The following is a 19180-nucleotide window of genomic DNA, read 5'->3' on the forward strand; positions in this document are numbered from 1 at the left end:
CTCTCATAGCAGCCATTTCCACCCTGGGAAAAAGTCTCTGAGTCCACCCAATCTATGCCTCTCAACATCTTATATACCTCTATTAGGTCTCCTCTCATCCTACGTCTCTCCAAGGAGAAAAGACCGAGCTCCCTCAGCCTATCCTCATAAGGCATGCCACTCAATCCAGGCAACATCCTTGTAAATCACCTCTGCACCCTTTCAATCTTTTCCACATCCTTCCTGTAATGGGGCGACCAGAACTGAGCACAGTACTCCAAGTGGGGTCTGACGAGGGTCTTACATAGCTGCATCATTATCCCTGGACTCCTAAATTCAATCCCTCGATTGATAAAGGCCAGCACACCATACGCCTTCTTAACCACCTCCTCCACCTGCGGGGCCGATTTTAGAGTCCTATGGACCCAGACCCCAAGGTCCTTCTGATCCTCCACAGTACTAAGAGTCTTTCCCTTAATATTGTACTCCTTCATCCCATTTGACCTGCCAAAATGGACCACTACGCATTTATCTGGGTTGAAGTCCATCTGCCACTTCTCCGCCCAGTCTTGCATCCTATCTATGTCCCTCTGTAACTTCTGACATCCCTCCAGACTATCCACAACCCCACCAACCTTTGTGTTGTCGGCAAACTTACCAACCCATCCCTCCACTTCCTCATCCAGGTCATTTATGAAAATGACAAACAGCAAGGGTCCCAGAACAGATCCCTGGGGCACACCACTGGTGACCGACCTCCATTTAGAAAAAGACCCATCTATACACACTCTCTGCCTCCTTTGGGCAAGCCAGTTCTGGATCCACAGGGCAGTAGCCCCTTGGATCCCATGCCCTCTCACTTTTTCTAGAAGCCTTGCATGGGGGACCTTATCGAACGCCTTGCTAAAATCCATATAAACCACATCCACCGCTTTCCCTTCGTCAATGTGTTTAGTCACATTTTCGAAGAACTCCACCAGGCTCGTAAGGCACGATCTGCCTTTGACAAAGCCATGCTGAGTATTCTTGAGCATACTAAACCTCTCCGAATGCTCATAAATCGTGTCCCTCAGGATCTTCTCCATCAGCTTACCAACCACTGAGGTTAGACTCACCGGTTAGTTAGTGACTTTTAAGGGGCGTCTTGACAAATACATGAATAGGATGGGAATAGAGGGATATGGTCCCCGGAAGGGTAGGGGGTTTTAGTTAAGTCGGGCAGCATGGTCGGTGCAGGCTTGGGGGGCCGAAGGGCCTGTTCCTGCGCTGTAATTTTCGTTGTTCTTGGTTTTTTGTTCTCACCTGGACTCTTACGATATCCTTGAAATTACAATTTATTTTTTTTAAATTGAATTTTACACTATTGTGAGGAAGGTAACTCCATATACTGACTTCCTTCCTTTGGATGGGGGTGCTGATTAGAGCCTGCAGATGCAAATTACATGTTCTGAAGTCTAGCTCCCTCTGCCTGAGGTTGAAGGAACTTTGTTTTATTTAAGCTTATTTATTAGTGTCACAAGTAGGCTTACATTAACACTCCAATGAAGCTACTATGAAAATCCCCTAGTTGCCATACTCAGGCACCTGTCTGGGTACACTGAGCAAGAATTTAGCATGACCAATGCACCTAACCAGCACATCTTTCGGTCTGTGGGAGGAAACCGGAGCACCCAAAGGAAACCCACGCAGACATGGGGAGAACGTGCAGACTCACCATACAGACAGTAACTCAAGCTGGGAATCGAACCCGGGTCCCTGGCACTGTGAGGCAGCAGTGCTAACCAGTTTAGAGATATGTTTGCTTCTATTGACTTCACATCGGGTGGCATGGTGGTACAGTGGTTAGCGTTGCTGCCTCACAGCGCCAGGATCCCGGGTTTGATTCCTGCTTGGGTCACTGTCAGTGTGGAATTTGCACGTTTTCTCCATGTCTGCGTGGATTTCCTCCGGGTGCTCCGGTTTCTTCCCACAGTCCAAAGATGTGCAGGCTAAGTGGATTGGCCATGCTAAATTCTCCCTCAGTGTACCCGAACAGGTGTTTGAGTGTGGCGACTAGAGGATTTTCACAGTAACTTCATTGAATGTGAATGTCAGCCTACTTGTGACTAATAAATAAACTTTTTTTCACATAAGAGTCAGTAGAAACACCGCAAAAGTCAGTAAAAACACCACACTGACAGCTGCTTCCTTATCTTTTCAACTCTGCTTAATGTGGACCGCTGCCTGTCTGTGTCTCCGTGGCACATGTTGGAAACTGACTGCCTCAAGATGATCTGTCCATTGAACCTTGAACTAATTTGGTGACCCATCAAAACACTCCCAGAAGATTCCACGCATGTTATTAGATGGGAATCAATGTGACAAGCAATGGAACATCCTGTATCTTAAATGTTACAATCTCCACAGGGTTAATTTAACACCCAGAAACACTAAGATCAATAAATTTCATGACATTTCCCATTTAAAATTGAAACTAACCACACTTGCAAATACCTAGCTTGGAACATATAATAGCAGAGCAAAGCACTGCAAATGCTGGAATCTGAGCTCAAAACAGAAAATGCTGGAAGTACTCAGCAGGCCAGGCCCAATCAGTGGAGAGAGAAACAGAGGGGACCACAATCTGCATTACTCCTGATGAATCATCGCTGACCTCTGAACACATGCCGCCAGATGTGATGTTCATTTTAGTGAGCCAACAAGTGTCACAGAGACAGGGACAGGCAGAGGTCCCAGTTAAATTACTGTTGCGAACTTTAATGAAGGGCGGCACGGTGGCACAGTGATTAGCACTACTGCCTCACAGCGCCAGGGACCCAGGTGTGGTGAACCATCACCAGATTTGATTCCCGGCTTGGGTCACTGTCTATGTGGAGTTTGCTTCAGGTCCTCTGGTTTCCTCCCACACTCCCAAAATGTGCAGGTTAGATGGATTGGCCATGCTAAATTGCCCCTTAGTGTCAGGGGACTAGCTAGGATAAATACATGGGGTTATGGGGATAGGGCCTGAGTGGGGTTGTGGTCGGTGCAGACTCGATGGGACGAATGGCCTCCTTTTGCACTGTAATGATTCTGTAAAGAGGGCAGTTGGGGCAAAGGTACCCCTTTGGAGCAGTGGTATTTTGCTTGACTCGGCCATACATCTGAAAGTGTGCTTATGAGCTAGTGTTCTCTGGAATCCTGGGAGAATGAATCTTGGAAGTCAAGATTGAAACACTGTGAGCTGGGCCAAGCTGCCGGAGTGGGAGTGACCTTTGGAGAGAATTCCAAGGAAAGATCTTCAAAGATGGAGATTGGAAGCCCCCTCATGATAAAGACAAAACTTCAGTGAGATTGTTTGACTTATAGTGGCTCATAGACCGCTTAAAGTTTATTTATTAGTGTCACAAGTAGGCTTACATTAACACTGCAATGAAGTTACTGTGAAAATCCCCCAGTCGCCACACTCCAGCGCCTGTTCAGGTACACTGAAGGTGAATTTAGCATGGCCAATGCACCTAACCAGCACGTCTTTCGGACTGTGGGAAGAAACCAGTGCACCCAGAGGAAAATCATGAAGACATGTGGAGAATCCGCACAAATAGCGACCCTAGCTGAGAATTGAACCCAGGTCCCTGGCGCTGTGAGGCAGCAGTGCTAACCACTGTGCCACCGTGCTGCCTTGTGATTTATTTGGAAATCTATGGAATATGTTTTGGTTGCATCTGTCATTTACTGTCAATGCTGTGCTGTACTTTATCTTTGATCTTCTTAGTTTAGGCAGGCCTCACGATTGACGCAGGTTTGGAGGGCCAAGGGGCCTGTTCCTGTGCTGTACTTTTCTTTGTTCTTTGTTCTTTGTGTGAAATGTCCAACCATGGTTCATCCATTAATTCACATGTACACCATACTTACCCTGAATGTTAATTTTTCTGAACATATATAGTAATGTTTGTTTCTGTTTGTTCAAAACCCATGGGATCTCAACCTCTACCTACTTTAAATAAGTCGATTATTCCTCCCTAACCAGATTTCCTCCATCACCCAGGGTCTGGCCAAGAATCATAACATGAGGAAAATGAGAAGGATTGGTGGTTGTCCTGTGATTTGTGAAGCTCAGTCAACACCAGGCAGATACCCTGCACACAACTGAAGTCCATTCAGTGGAGGATATGTGTCAGGTACAGCCCAATTTGATGTCAGACAAGCAAGGACAGTACCATCAGAAGTGAGGGAATTGAAATAATTCAAATTGAGTTATGAGCATTAACATCTTTCAAAGAATAGTTATTAGAGTACTTTCACAGCATGGTGTAACAGTCACAAATTTAACCTTCACAGGATGGGTAAGCATAAAGTGTAATAAAAAACACAAACTTAAGCCATCAGTTGGATAAAATGGACAGCTGCAGCATGTATAACTCTGCTTATTTGGGATTTTATAGTGTAAGAATGATAAGCAATAGTTATGTAATAAGTCCTCGGAGGCAGAAGTCCCTTTACTAAAATCCCTTTATTCACAGGTCTGACAACAGCACACAGAGTGCTTTCAGAAAGGAGATACACTAGGAGTCCCAGAGGAACTGACACTCCTAGCTAAGTGCAAAGCAAGAGGCTCCCTGATTGGGGTCCATCAACTTAGCCCTTAATCAGGGAGTTCATATTCTAACAGGCCAACCTCCATTGCCTGATTAAAGTCATTACAAGTTATAAATATGTTATGCTGCCATTGTATCAGGAAGGCACTCAGTAGAAGCATACTTGTGAATACAAGTCTCTATTACCGCAACTCACAGAATTAAGCGGTTTCAATCTTCTACCGCAAAGCGTGTTTGGATTCTCATTCAAGGTCAGGTTCTGCACACCGGCAGCCTTGTGTGCACTTGAACCCTGGCCACAGCCACTGTATGCAGGAATTTTCAATTTTAGAATGAAGACAGCACATTTTGAAGCTGCAGAGGGTGAACTTACTGCCTCTGGTACAGTTTCAGCCCCCATGGTGTCAAAACCAGCAAGGTACTTGACAGCCTCTTGCATTAAAGATGGCATGGATATTTGCAGAGTTTTTCCACGCTGCCACAAAGGAGTTTAGAGGACTGACAAAGGAGGCCATCTCTTGACAGATGTGCCCTCGTTGGTTTTGGAGCTGAAAAGGGTTCCCTTTACCCCCAACCTCCCAGATGGGCCGCAATGGCCCCTGTTGCCTTCAGCGGGGTCGGGCACCCATTCCCCGTTCGTGGGGAGCAATCGTAAACACCGCTGGAGGGAACCACGCCCGGCGGGGTGGGGGTGGAGGAGACTCGAGTGGGTCCGGAGAATACCGTCCCGGGCCCACTAATCATATGAATTTCAAATTTCCATCTGATGATCAGCTCCGCGCCGATTTCTGATGTGGAGCTAATGATGCTAAAAAAACTTAGCCTGAGAGATGCATGGAAGCCATGGCGCCCAGTGTGGATCGCACGAAATGACAGCTGTTGATGCCTCCCGGCAGGAAGAATCCTAATTTCAATGTATTCTAATACATTTGACAATATTAAATCAAATCCCCCAAATTTTTGGGATGTTAGAAACACTAAAAAAGCAACATTTTGGCCATGCCTATTTTCTCTGAGACTATTAGCCACATTTGTGAATGTTACCTGTTATGCCCCTCAACGCAATAGTTAAATGTCCTTTTGTGATGACGAAACTTTATTCTGTGATCTCCTTCAGCCTTTTTTTTATTCATTTGTGGGACATGGGTGTCGCTGGCTGGCCAGCATTTATTGTTCATCCCTAGCTGCCCTTGAGAAGGTGGTGGTGAGCTGCCTTCTTGAATCGCTGCAGTCCATGTTCTGTGGGTTGACCCACAATGCCGTTCGGGAGGGAATTCCAAGATTTTGACCCAGTGACTGTGAAGGAACAGTGATATATTTCCAAGTCAGGATGGTGTGTGGCTTGGAGGGGAACTTGCAGGTGGTGGTGTTCCCATTTATCTGCTGCCCTTGTCTTTCTAGATGGAAGTGGTCATGGGTTTGGAAGATGCTGTCTAATGACCTTTGGTGAATTGCTGCAGTGCATCTTGTAGATAGTACATAGCCGCTACTGAGCGTCGGTGGTGGAGGGATTGAATGTTTGTTTGTGTGCTATCTTCTGCTCTTCCGACACCTGCCAGATTTACTTCCCTGGCTTTCTCTTCTACGATGTGGAGATGCCGGCGTTGGACTGGGGTGAACACAGTAAGAAGTCCCACAACACCAGGTTAAAATCCAACAGGTTTATTTGGTAGCAAAAAGCTTATGGTATTTGGTATTTGCTACCAAATAAACCTGTTGGACTTTAACCTGGTGTTGTGAGACTTCTTACTGTGTTTCTCTTCTACATCAGTGGTGGCTCTTCTCCAGGCACCAAACCTTGCTCTGAGAAATTCTTTCCTCACCATCTTTTGTGAACTCCTTCCCTGCCTTTTATTTGGCAGCTTTTTTTTCCCCTTTCAGGCAATTTCATCTGTTTCATAGAAATTTCCCGGTGTTCTACAATTTACCTCATTTCCCAGAGTGCTCCAGATTGATCCTAGAGATATTTTCCTATTTAATAGTTCAATATTTGTGATTTCACTGCGTGTCACTAACTATTGAAAGTTTTACAAAAGGTTCCGAAGCATCTCCCCTTGACATTCGGGTGAGAGGCTGGGTATTCTGCTAGAACTGAGTCTTGAATACTCTCCACTTGCCAAGATGTTTGAAAAATCCACAACACTCAAGAAACCTGCCACCAACCGGGACAAAACTGTCCACTTGATTGGAAGTTCATTCACGAACCTAAGTTTATACTGCCGCCAACACCTATCTGTTGGGTTCACAGTTTGCACTAGCTATGGGATGCATCAGCAGCTCACCTTCTCTATTGGCATCTCCCAAATCTCCAACACCAAGAAAGGTGAGGCCAGCTGGAGCAACATTACCTCCAAACTATACAACACCCTGGTTTAGCGATATATCCCTGAACCTTTATCTTTACTGGGTCAAAATGCTGGTTCTTCATTCAGTGAATATAATATGAATAAATTTGAAATCAAGTTAGAACAGAAGCAGGAAGAGTTAAAATACAAGTTTTAAGTTTAATTATGGCAAACTTCAAAGGGTAGAGGAATAAATTGACCACATGAAACTGGATTGAACTGTTTATGTGTGAAAGCACTGCTTTAGCATTCAGAAATTTTCTATGCAGAGGCTTGTCAGTAGTTATTCTGTGAAGCTTAGAATCAAAGTGGAGATTTATAATTAACACCAGTAATGAGGGCAAAGGCAAGTTACCTCAGGATGGCTCTCTTTGAAGTGTAGTATCTTCTTCAATTGAAATGCTTCACTCAATCCTTTTTATATAATTGCTGATGTTCTTGTAAAGAAATGAAAAGAATGAGAAAATAGCTCTTAATGAAAGTGGTGGCGTTACTCATTAAAACTTTCAAAAATAAAATAAAAACGTACAGCTCCATTTATAAGACTGATTCCATTTTCACCAATCAGTGACAGTGTTCTTAAGCAAAATAAACTTATGAGGTGCCTAGAGGAGATGGTACCATCAAACTTTCTGGCAAAGAATCAATTTGGTAAAAGATGGCCTGAGTATTTTATAAAATTTATTCAGAAAATTGCTAACCACTAACTCTGGATCTCAGAAACAATGCTCCTCCCTGGCGGCATGGTAGCACGGTGGTTAGCACTGCACCAGGGACTTGGGTTCAATTCCAGACTTGGGTCACTGTTTGCACATTCTCCCCATGTCTGCGTGGGCTTCTTCTGGATGCTCTGGTTTCCTCCCACAGTCCAAAGATGTGCGGGTTATGTTGAACGGCCATGTTAGATTGACCCTAGTGTCAGGGGATTAACTGGGTAAATATGTAGGGTTATGGGAATAGGACCTGTGTGGGATTGTGGTCGATGTAGATTCAATGGGCCGAATGGCCTCCTTCTGCACTGTAGGGATTCTATGATTCTACATACTTTTCATTGCTAGAGGTAACAGTTCCTCCGCATGTTTTACATTTCAGATGTTTATTTTCATCAATCTGATAAAAGTTAATTAAATTTCCAGAAGAAATTTGATAAAGTGCCACATCAAAGGTTATTGCAGAAAATAAAAGCTCATGGTGTAGGGGTAACATATTGACATGAATGGAAGATTGGCTGGCTGGTAGAAAATAGAGTGGGCACAGATGGGTCATTTTTTGGTTGCCAGGATTTGATGAGTGATGTGCCACAGGGATCAGTGATAGGGTCTCAACATTTTACAATTTATATAAATGATTTGGATGAAGGGACTGAAGGGGTGGTTGCTAAATTTGCTGATGACACAAAGATAGGAAGTGAAGTAAGTTGTGAAGAGGATATCAGGAGGTTAGAATAGGGTTTAGATAGGTTAAGTAAGTGCCAAAGATCTGGCAAATGGCAAATAATGTGGGTAAGTGTGACAAAATGTTTTCTCTGAGGGGGTCATGATCCTTTGGAACTCATTCTTCAAACGGCAGTGGAAGCAGAGTTTTTCGATATTTTTGAGGCTGAGCTAGGTAGATTCTTGATAAGCAAGGGGTTGAAAGGTTATTGGATGTAGGTGGGAATGTTGAATTAAGGTTAGAATCAGGTCAGCCATGATTTTATTGAATGGAGCTGGCTTGAAAGGTCGAGTGGCTTACTCCTGCTCCTAATTCATATGTTTGCAATAATTTAGCTTGCTGAAATAATATAGGTTCAATTGGGTCTTTAAATATGGAACAATTTGTAGATAGGACCTGAGTGACAACTCAACAAGATTTTTTTCCACCAGGTCAACGGAGTTGCAATTATTTGTTTTCTGAATAGAAAAGCAGGAAGTCTAATTTGCATTTTTCCTCCACTGTAATATACCTTGAAGTTATAGTGATTATTTCACAATGTTAATCCTTTGATTCATTTTCTTTTCCATTCAGATCTTCTGGCATAATATTCTATAAACAATACAAAGGAGCTGAGATATATAGCCTGAAGAATATTGTTTGAATGCATCAGAAAAATTGAATATCAAATTTATGGATTGTATTTTGCAGTGTAATCCTGCAGTAACATAAACGAACCCTGTTATTCTCCCACCTTGAAAATAACATCATTATGTATACTTTAAGCTGAAGCCTACAGAAATAACTTTTGTTCACTTCATTAAAGCTTGTATCAATTGTCTGAAATACCATAATTTCTGGACTGCCGGATGATTGTATCTTGATGGCAGGAATACGAAAATAAACTATCAAAACATCCTTTACTTTGTGAAAAGGAAATGGAATGTAATTGCTTCCCAGTCTTTTTCTATTATAGGTATTTCAGCCTTATTCCCTTGGTAAAGAGATGGATGAAGATAGTAAATGCTTGCATTTTCTTAATGGGCTGCCAGGAGATTTCTGTCTTTCCCTTTTCAAGGCATATCCTCTGTTCCTCACCTCTTGTGGTGGCTTAGCTGACCTGGGATTGCTATCATTTCTTCCTACTACTCTGTAAAACAATACTCTGCACCACCACGTTATTCATTTGTAAAATCAATGCTTTCTTCTGAAAATTACTGCTCAATCAAGCCCAATCAAGAAAGAATTTTAAAATTGTACAATTTCATTGCCACTATACACAATAGACTTGGCAGAAAGTTAAAACTCATGGAATCAAAGGGACAGTGGCAGCATCGATATCAAGCTGACTGAGGAAACAGTAGTGGTGGGCTGTTTTTCAGACTGGAGGAAGGTATATATTGAGGATCCTCAGGAAGGAGTATGAAGACCACGTCTTCATTTGCTACATGTTGATGATGTAACATAGGTTTACAAGACACAATTTCAAAGTTTGCTGCTGATACATATCTTGTAGAGTGAAGAGCGAACTGTGAGGAGGAAAGTGATAGACTTCAAGTAGACATAGGCATGTGAATGAAATGGATAATTTAAATTGAATGCAAAGAAATGTAATGTGATTCATTTTGGCAGGAAGAACAAAGAGAGGTAAAATAAAGAGTATAATTCTAAAGTGTATGCTGAGAAGAAAGATGAGGGGATGTATATGCACAAATCCTTGGAGGTGAAGGGTAGGTTGAGAAAATAGTTAAAAAGGAATATGCTATCCTGGGTTAAGTAAAACGTATTTATTAGTGTCACAAGTAGGCTTACATTAACACTGCAATGAAGTTGTTGTGAAAATCCCCTAGTTGCCACGTTCTGGCACCTATTCAGATACACTGAGGGAGAATTTAGTATGGCCAATGTACCTAACCAGCACATCTTTTAGACTGTGGGAGGAAACCAGAGCACCCAGTGGAAACCTATGCAGACACAGGGAGAACATGCAGACTCCACACAGACAGTGACCCGAGCCAGGAATCAAACCCAGGTTTCTGGCACTGTGAGGTAGCAGTGCTAACCATTATGCCACTATGGCTTTGTCTTTCATATTCTTTCATTGGGATGTGGCAGATTCAATTATGTCTTTCAAAGTGTGATGAAATCTGTAGACAAATCGTGTATATTTTAGGTAGACCCTAATTGAAAAGGGAAACTGAAAAGGGAAAGTATTTACAATTTACAAAGTAAATTGATTCTCTCAGTTGCTAAGGAAACTAAAACTGAAACTGAGATTGGAAACCAAACAAGTTGGCTGAAACTACTTTAAATAAGACAGAGTAATCAAAGCTCAGTGGACGTTGTGTCCAGTGGTGCAGTACAGGAAGATTGGAGAAGACTGTAGCTGAAAATGAGAAAAGATACGGTTGCTTCAGCTGTTTGTGTCACTTGAAGATAACATTGGTGGATCTATAGTGTTGACTCTACACCATCCAGAGCATTGTAAGCAGAGTTGGTGAAGTTCAGCAGATGAGTGCCATTTCTGATGAAGGCTAAGCCCAAGAACCCAGGTTGGTTGTGCTTTGCAATCGCAGAGAAGAGGAGCTGAAAGGAGATGGATGTTTGAAGGACTCTGTGACTGAAATTGATTACCTATATGCTAAACGGATTGCTGAAGCAATACATAAGATCCACATTAGTTGTATCTGTCATTTAACCTGTAATTTCTTGCTCATAATTGACTGCTCTGTCATGCAGTATGATCATGACTGATCAAACAGAATCTGGATTAAATGTCAGCATTATTGCAATGCATTAAAACAGAGAGTGATGAGAGAATATTTTATTAAATCAACTATGATGGGACAGTAATGGCTTCAAAATTGAGTTGGTTGACTTACCACCCCATAATCACAGATAATTCACCTGCTGCTTGTTTTTACTGAAGTTTATTGCTGGGTGACTGAAGTCCCTGCCTGGTTCAGTAAGTGGGCCCTTTTTAACCTGCAAAATGGGGTCCTATACTGTACACCCGCTGACACTTGGGACGAACACTCGGCAATAACAGGTCTCAATTGTACTTCAAAATGGCTCCAGCCTATTCTGTAAAAATCTGGATCCCAGTTAGTTCACAGTTTCAATTATATTACTGTCAGCGGCTATCAAGTAGATTCAGGGGCCTTTTCACAGCAAGGGGAAAATATAGGACATGCAGTCCATTTTTAAATGGATGTTTTTCAGAAGTTATATCACTGCTGGGATAATGAACCCAGCAAACAGAATTCTATGATCTTCTGTTGATGAAAGGCAAAATTAAAAGAACAGGAAGAACAATCCCAGCGGATTCCATGGGCAGTGGATTATAAGTGAAGGCACAGCAAAAGTTGGAGCAGCAAGTCTGAAAAGACCAAGGGATTAAAGTTGGAGCAGCCAAGTCTGAAAAGACCAAGGGATTAAAGAAAGTTAGGCTGTAAAAGTTTTACACCATCATATTGAGGTATTTAAGATAGAATTCCTACAGTGCAGAAGGAGGCCATTCAGCCCATCAAGCCTGCACCAACAACATTCCCACCGTGGCCGTATCCCTGCAACTCTGATATTTACCCTACTTGTCCCCTTGACACTAAGGGGCAATTTAGCATGGCAAATCCACCTAACCCACACATCTTTGGTCTGTGGGAGGAAACCGGAGCACCCGGAGGAAACCCACACAGACACGGGGAGAACATGCAAATTTCACACAGACAGTGACTCAAGCCAGGAATCGAATCCAGGTCCCTGGCACTGTGAGGCAGCAGTGCTAACCACTGTGCCACACTGCCACCCCATTGTAAAGAAAAAAAGATGTAAGAAAATAAAATTAAATCAAAATAAAATGTTATGTGGCCAGACGTATAATAAAAAAAATCACAATATCAGTAACACCACTCATAATAAATCAAGGATCAATGGCACCATGTATATAAGTTTAATCTTTGGCATTGTACAATCTCAATCCCAAAATCACCCTGGAACTGTTACTAGCGTGTATACGTTCCAAATGTTAATTAAATTGTAATATGATGTTTCTGATTTTTAAAAGTTTATTTCTGAAATTATCATCTCTGTAGACACAAATCTGCCAGAAGTGTCCGAATTTATTAAAACATTTAACCTTACAGAAAATTTCTACTTGAATTACATTTTTAATGTCATCTATTCAGTTGTGTCTTATTGCTAATGTGTTTATTTTTAAAGAGTAAATACTGTAGGGCCCAACTTTTCACTTCTTAGACAACATAGAAATAGATCTGTATACGGACATAATCAACTTGTCACCATGCCTAAAATTATAACCTTCTTCTTTGTCTCTAGGAGCCAAAACATTTATATGCAAATTTGTTGCGCCACACACACTCCCTCACCACTGTGGTGAGTTATGTATGGAGAGCGGATGGCAGTCAAAGAATATTCATACATTTTTCCCATGTTTTGTCCACATTTTAGATTACAAAACATTGGGAAGAGCAGGGCAGCTAGTCAACTGGGTGGTTGTCCGCTTTGACACTGAAGTCCATAACGTACAAATGAGACCTCCTGCACATATGTCTAAACTGAGCATCTGCTTTTAGACTGTTTTATGTCTCCTCCACAAGGGGACATTTTGAGTAGAGATGCTAAAAATATCAGTATGCCCTCATCTTGAGCAGAGTGAAATTTATGCATAGATCATATGGGTGGATGGAGCATAGGGGGCATAACTATAGGGTTCATGGTGGGAGATATAGGAAGGATATCAGAGGTAGGTTCTTTACGCAGAGAGTGGTTGGGGTATGGAATGGACTGCCTGCAGTGATAGTGGAGTCAGACACTTTAGGAACATTTAAGCGGTTATTGGATAGGCACATGGAGCACACCAGGATGATAGGGAGTGGGATAGCTTGATCTTGGTTTCAGATAAAGCTCGGCACAATATCGTGGGCCGAAGGGCCTGTTCTGTGCTGTACTGTTCTATCAAACATACTTTTTCTAGCACCAGTCATCATAGAGTGGGATGGAGGAAGGCAGGTTTAGAATGAAAATATGTAAAATAATTGGGTGCAAACTCAAACTCAGAAGGAACAAATGGGCTTTTTATGTTTTCATGAATCGTCTCTCAACACTGTGAATAAACCACGGTTAAAGGGTTAATTTAGATCAGAACCTTTAATGATATTTTCAGTTTGATGCATCTAATGTCATTAATAATCAAGGTTCTTAGTTTTCCTCAAAAAGGAGGAAGCCAGAAAATGTACAGTATCTTTGGTGGTCGCCATGCAATGCCCCGTTTCCCATCCGCAGCCAAACTTCATCTCCCGTTTCAAGCTTAAGCACTCCACTGTTTCCTGAAGTATCATGTTTCCCCTTAGATTCAGAGCTGAAAGACAACAAAAAAAACCAATCACATCATGTTATTCTTAAAGAGGTGGCCTCAATCATCAATCATTTTGGGTGTAAATTGAGAGAGGTGGATACTCAGTGAGACCTTGGTGTCCTCATGCATGAGTCGCTGAAAGTAAGCATGCAGGCAGTAAAGAAGGCAAATGGTATGTTGGCCTTCATAGCGAGAGGATTTATGCACAGCAGCACAGTGGCACAGTGGTTAGCACTGCTGCCTCACAGCACCACGGACCCAGATTCAATTCCCTGCTTGGGTCACTGCCTGAGTGGAGTTTACACATCCTCCCTGTGTCTGCGCGGGTTTCCTCCGGGTGCTCAGGTTTCCTCCCACACTCCAAAAATGTATGGGTTAGGTGGATTGGCCATGGTAAGTTGCCCCTTAGTGTCAGGGGGACTAGTTAGGGTAAATGCATGGGGTTACAGAGATAGGGCCTGAGTGGGATTGTGGTTGGTGCAGACTCGATGGACCGAATAGCTGCCTTCCACTTGCTCTGTAGGAACCTATGATTCTATGATTTGAGTGTAGTGACATGGATGTTTTGCTGCAATTGTATAGGGCATTGGTGAGGCCACACCTCGTGAACTGTGTGCAATTTTGGTGTCTTTAACTGAGGAAGGATGTTCTTGCTATAGAGGGAGTACAGCGTACTAGACTGATTTCTGGGATGGCAGGTGTGTCATATGAGGAGAGACTAGTTAGGATTATATTCACTGGAGTTTAGAAGAGGATCTCATAGAAACTTATAAAATTCTAACAGGGTTGGTCAGTGTAGATTCAGAAAGAATGTCCCCAATGGTAGGGGAGTCCAGAACTATGTTTCATAGTTTGAGAGTAAGGGGTAAACCTTTTAGAACTGAGGTGAGAAGAAATTTCTTCACCCAGAGGATGGTGAATGTGTGGAATTCACAACCACAGAATGCATTTGAGGCCAAAACGTTGTCTGATTTCAAAAATAAACTACATCTAGCCCTAGGAACTAAGGGGATCAAGGGATGTGGAGGGGCAAGGGGAGGGATCAGGATATTGAATTTGATGATAGCCATGATCAAAATGAATGGTAGAGCAGGCTCGATGGGCTGAATGGCCTACCCCTGCTTCTAGTTTCTATGTTTCTATCCATAGCATTCATACGAGGGGATTTTCACAGTAACTTCATTGTGGTGTTAATATAAGCCTACTTATGACACTAATAAATAAACTTATTTATAAATAAGTTATAAACAACATTTTTAAATATTTATTAATTTTAAAATGTACAAATGTTAGCACAATTGGAGAAATTAGTTTGGGGATGAAATACTAAAACAGAACCATAGAGCTAGGACATAATGTTCCATGTCAAAGGTTGCAGAGAGGTCAAGAAGGATTTGGGATGATAGTACATTAAGGTGAGAGGGGAGAGATACAAAAGTGTCCAGAGGGGCAATTTTTTCACACAGAGTGTGGTGAGTGTCTGGAACAAGCTGCCAGAGGTAGGAGTAGAGGCGGGTACAATTTTATCTTTTAAAAAGCATTTAGATAGTTACATAGGTACGCTGGGTATAGAGGGATATGGGCCAAATGCGGGCAATTGGGATCAGCTTAGGGGTTTTAAACAAAAAAGGGTGACATGGACAAATTGGGCCGAAGGGCCTGTTTCCATGCTGTAAACCTCTATGACGCTACATCATAGACACACTCTCAGAGGGTTTCATTTGTGACTTTGATGACATAACATGTGAGGACTTTGGAGAGGAAATGATGGAATGGTAGTTTGTATGAACAGAGAGGTCAAGGATGAAATCTTTTGACGACTGTATTTGAGGAGAGAGAAATATTCAGAATATAAGAAAAAATAATGGCCGGGTTTTGCCAAACTTGCCTGCAATTCTCCGGTCTCGTTGCTCTGAGTGGGGATTTGGCTGAGCGCCAAATTCTCAGTTCTCATTGGCAGCGGTAGTGGGGGTGTATGACATTGGAGAACCCTGGCCAATATATATTGTGGCAACTTTCATGACCTCAAAATGTCCCAAAGCGCTCTAAATCCAATAAAGAAATTTTGCAGTGCAATAATAACTGTTGTGCAGGAAACATGGCAGCTAACTTGCACACAAGATTCCATAAATAACAATGTAATAATGGCAAAGTTATCCAATTTAGTGTTACTGGTTGAGAAAAAAAGACTAGGATACGAGAGAGAATGTTTCTGTTTTTGTTTTGGAAAATAGTAATGCATAATCTTTCACATCCACCTGAGGCGGGGGGGAGGGGCAGAAGGAGCCTCAGTTTAAAAGCTCTTTGGAAGGTCAGTACCTCTGCCAGTGCAGCACTCCCTCAGTACTGCGCTGGAGTGTCAGCCTAGATTTTATTGTCCAGTTTTGGGCTGGTGTGGGACAGTGAAAAGAAGTTGGGTGGTCAGAATTTCAGAGAGAATAAGGTCCACAAAGCCCACCCTATCTCCAGCTTTTTGTTCTCTCAATGTGTTTGAAAATATGGTGAAAAAACCAGCAGTGCAGCCAATGGGCTGCACACTGCTTTTCTCGCTCAAGACAACGCTTTGAAACAAAAAGGAAAATTCCTCCTGCTATTTTCTCTAACTGAACATAGTTTTTGACCCTATAAAAGAAAGGGGTTAATGCTATGATACACCATACACAAATATGCTTCTTTCTTGTCAAACATTGTTTTGTGCATAATTGTTCACATGCCTGCAAAGAACCCAGCCTACTGGCAAACTACAGATTTTGGGATGAGAGCCAAGTTGAGTTGTGCACCATTAATATCTCGTTGGAAGTCCAGCAGACAACCTGGGAAACATCCAAACCTTGATTTTAAAACTAAATGCTAAAATTCACTCGATTTTTGAATTTTGGTTCATACCTATACATGCTTATGATAGCATTTCCATTGTGCATTAGGAAGACAGAAGTTTCTTCTACATCTTCATGCTTCATCATGTTGAAAATAAAGAAATAAACACCTGTAATAAAATAAAACAAATTCAATTGCACTGCTGATATCCTTGCAATTCATAATACATGATGTTTTCTGGTCATTTTCATCAAGATGTATCTGCTGCATTTAGGGTAGGGTCCTTGGTCCAACCATCTCTAGTTGCTTTATCAATGAAGTGCTGAAATTGCACTGCCAGTATGAACTGAATAGAAAGTTAAGTCTTGCCATTTCAACTATAAGTGCATTTTAACAATGTGGCAAGTGTTAAGTCCTGTCGATTAACTTCTGCCTTTATAAACTTAACTATTACAAGCATTGAGTCTCATTCCTTCAGATATTACATTTGATATTGTAAAATCCATCACACATCTTTAATGTTTTTATTTCCTTTTCTCCAATCTTCCTTTCCCTCTCTTTATTTCTCTTTCTGTATCGAATTCATCAGTGAAGGTTGCCCACTCTAATTTACATTTCCTTCTCCGTCCTTGCACTGTTTGTTTCTGAACCCTTCAGTCTGATTGCTTAAGGAATCTACAGTGGTTTACCCTGTTTACTGATGTCTCATATGTCTAATTTTCAATATTGTGATGATATAAGCTTGCACTTTTGGCAAAAATTTGGAAACGTAAACATCTTGCTCATGACGGCCATCATTACAAATGCTGCTGACTCCAGCAAAATCTAGACCATAAACATGCACCTTGAAACCCAATATTGTAACTTTAGTTCATCATTATGTACCATTTTTATATTGAACTGTAGCTTAGTATTGCCCTGCATTTCTAAAAGAATAGCTTGATATCTTAAATATTTTTGTTTAAATAAGCTGCAGTGACCAGATCTCCAGCACCGAGTCCGTCCCTGTGGCTCAGAAGGGTGAGGGGGAGAGCGGTAGAGCTATAGTTATTGGGGACTTGTTTGTTAGAGGGATAGATAGGAGGTTCTGTGGCAACAAGAGAGACTGACGGATGGTATGTTGCCTCCCGGATGCCAGGGTCCGTGACGTCTCAGACCATGTCTTCAGGATTCTAAAGGGGGAGGGGGAACAGTCACAAGTCGTGGTGCACATTGGCACCAAAGATATAGGTAAGAGAAGAGACGGGGATTTAAAACAGGAATTCAGGGAGCTAGGGTGGAGGCTGAGAGCCAGGACAAACCATGTTGTCATCTCTGTTATGTTGTCGGTGTCATGAGATAGCGAGTTGAGGAACAGGGAGAGAGTGCAGTTAAACACGTGGATGCAGGGATGGTGTAGGAGGGTGGGTTTCAGCTATGTGGATAATTGGAACACTTTCTGGGGAAGGTGGGACCTGTACCAACAGGACGGGTTGCACCTGAACAACAGGGGCACCAATATCCTGGGAGGGAAATTTGCTATGGCTCTTCGGGGGGAGGGGGGGCGGGGGGATTTAAACTAATTTGTCAGGGGGATGGGAAAAGGAGTCGTAGTCCGGAGGTCAGTGAGTGTAGTGAGGTACTGGGAAGGGTATCAAGGTCAAAGGTGGGTACCAGCAGACAAGAAGGTGGGTTGAAGTGTGTCTACTTCAAGGCAAGGAGCATCGGAAATAAGGTAGGTGAACTTGGGGCGTGGATTGGTACTTGGGACTACAATGTTGTGGCCATTACGGAGACATGGATTGAACAAGGACATGAATGGTTGTTGGAATTTCCGGGGTATAGATGTTTCAGTAAGTGTGGGGTAGGTGGTAAAAGAGGTGGAGGAGTAGCATTGTTAATCAAGGATAGTTTAACGGCTGCAGAAAGGCATTTTGAAGGGGATCTGCCGACAGAGGTAATATGGGCTGAGGTTAGGAATAGGAAAGGAGCGGTCACGTTGTTAGGAGTTTACTATAGGCCCCCAAATAGTAATAGAGATGTGGAGGAAGAAATTGCTAAGCAGATTATGGATAGGTGTGGAAGTCACAGGGTAGTTGTCATGGGGGACTTTAACTTTCCAAATATTGATTGGAACCTTTGTAGGTCAAATAGTTCGGATGGGGCAGTTTTTGTGCAGTGTGTGCAGGAGGGTTTCCTGACACAATATGTGGATAAGCCGACAAGAGGTGGGGCCACATTGGATTTGGTAATGGGAAATGAACCGGACCAAGTGTTGGATTTGGTTGTGGGAGAGCACTTTGGAGATAGTGACCACAATTCGGTGTCTTTCATGATTGCAATGGAGAGGGATAGGGCCATACGGCAGGGCATAGTTTACAATTGAGGGAGAGGTAATTATGATGCGATTAGGCAGGAATTAGGAAGCACAGGATGGGAACAGAAATTGTCAGGGAAAGGCACTAATGATACCTTGATAGGTATGTCCCTGTCAGGCAGGGAGGAAATGGCCGAGTGAGGGAACCATGGTTCACAAAAGAGGTTGAATGTCTTGTCAAGAGGAAAAAGGAAGCATATGTAAGGTTGAGAAAACAAGGTTCAGTTGGCTCGATGGAGGGTTACAAATTAGCAAGAAATGAGCTGAAAAAGGGGCTTAGGAGAGCAAGGAGGGGACACGAGAAGTCCTAGGCGGGTCG

General features: G+C 42.5%; 1 protein-coding gene across 2 annotated transcripts in view; it reads right to left on the reverse strand.

The window, feature by feature from the left end:
* Positions 1-13465: 13465 nt before the first annotated feature.
* LOC144501483 (complement C1q tumor necrosis factor-related protein 3-like) overlaps positions 13466-19180 on the reverse strand; it is a 32866-nt gene continuing 27151 nt past the window's right edge. For both annotated transcript variants that reach the window (XM_078225400.1, XM_078225311.1), the window contains exons 5-6: positions 16575-16674; positions 13466-13691 (exon numbers count right to left, since the gene is read on the reverse strand). In XM_078225400.1, the coding sequence (XP_078081526.1) occupies positions 13532-13691; positions 16575-16674 (260 nt within the window). In that variant the 3' untranslated portion in view covers positions 13466-13531. The remainder of the gene's footprint in view (positions 13692-16574; positions 16675-19180) is intronic.

The sequence above is a fragment of the Mustelus asterias genome, chromosome 1 (assembly GCF_964213995.1).
Source record: "Mustelus asterias chromosome 1, sMusAst1.hap1.1, whole genome shotgun sequence".
NCBI lineage: Eukaryota > Metazoa > Chordata > Chondrichthyes > Carcharhiniformes > Triakidae > Mustelus > Mustelus asterias.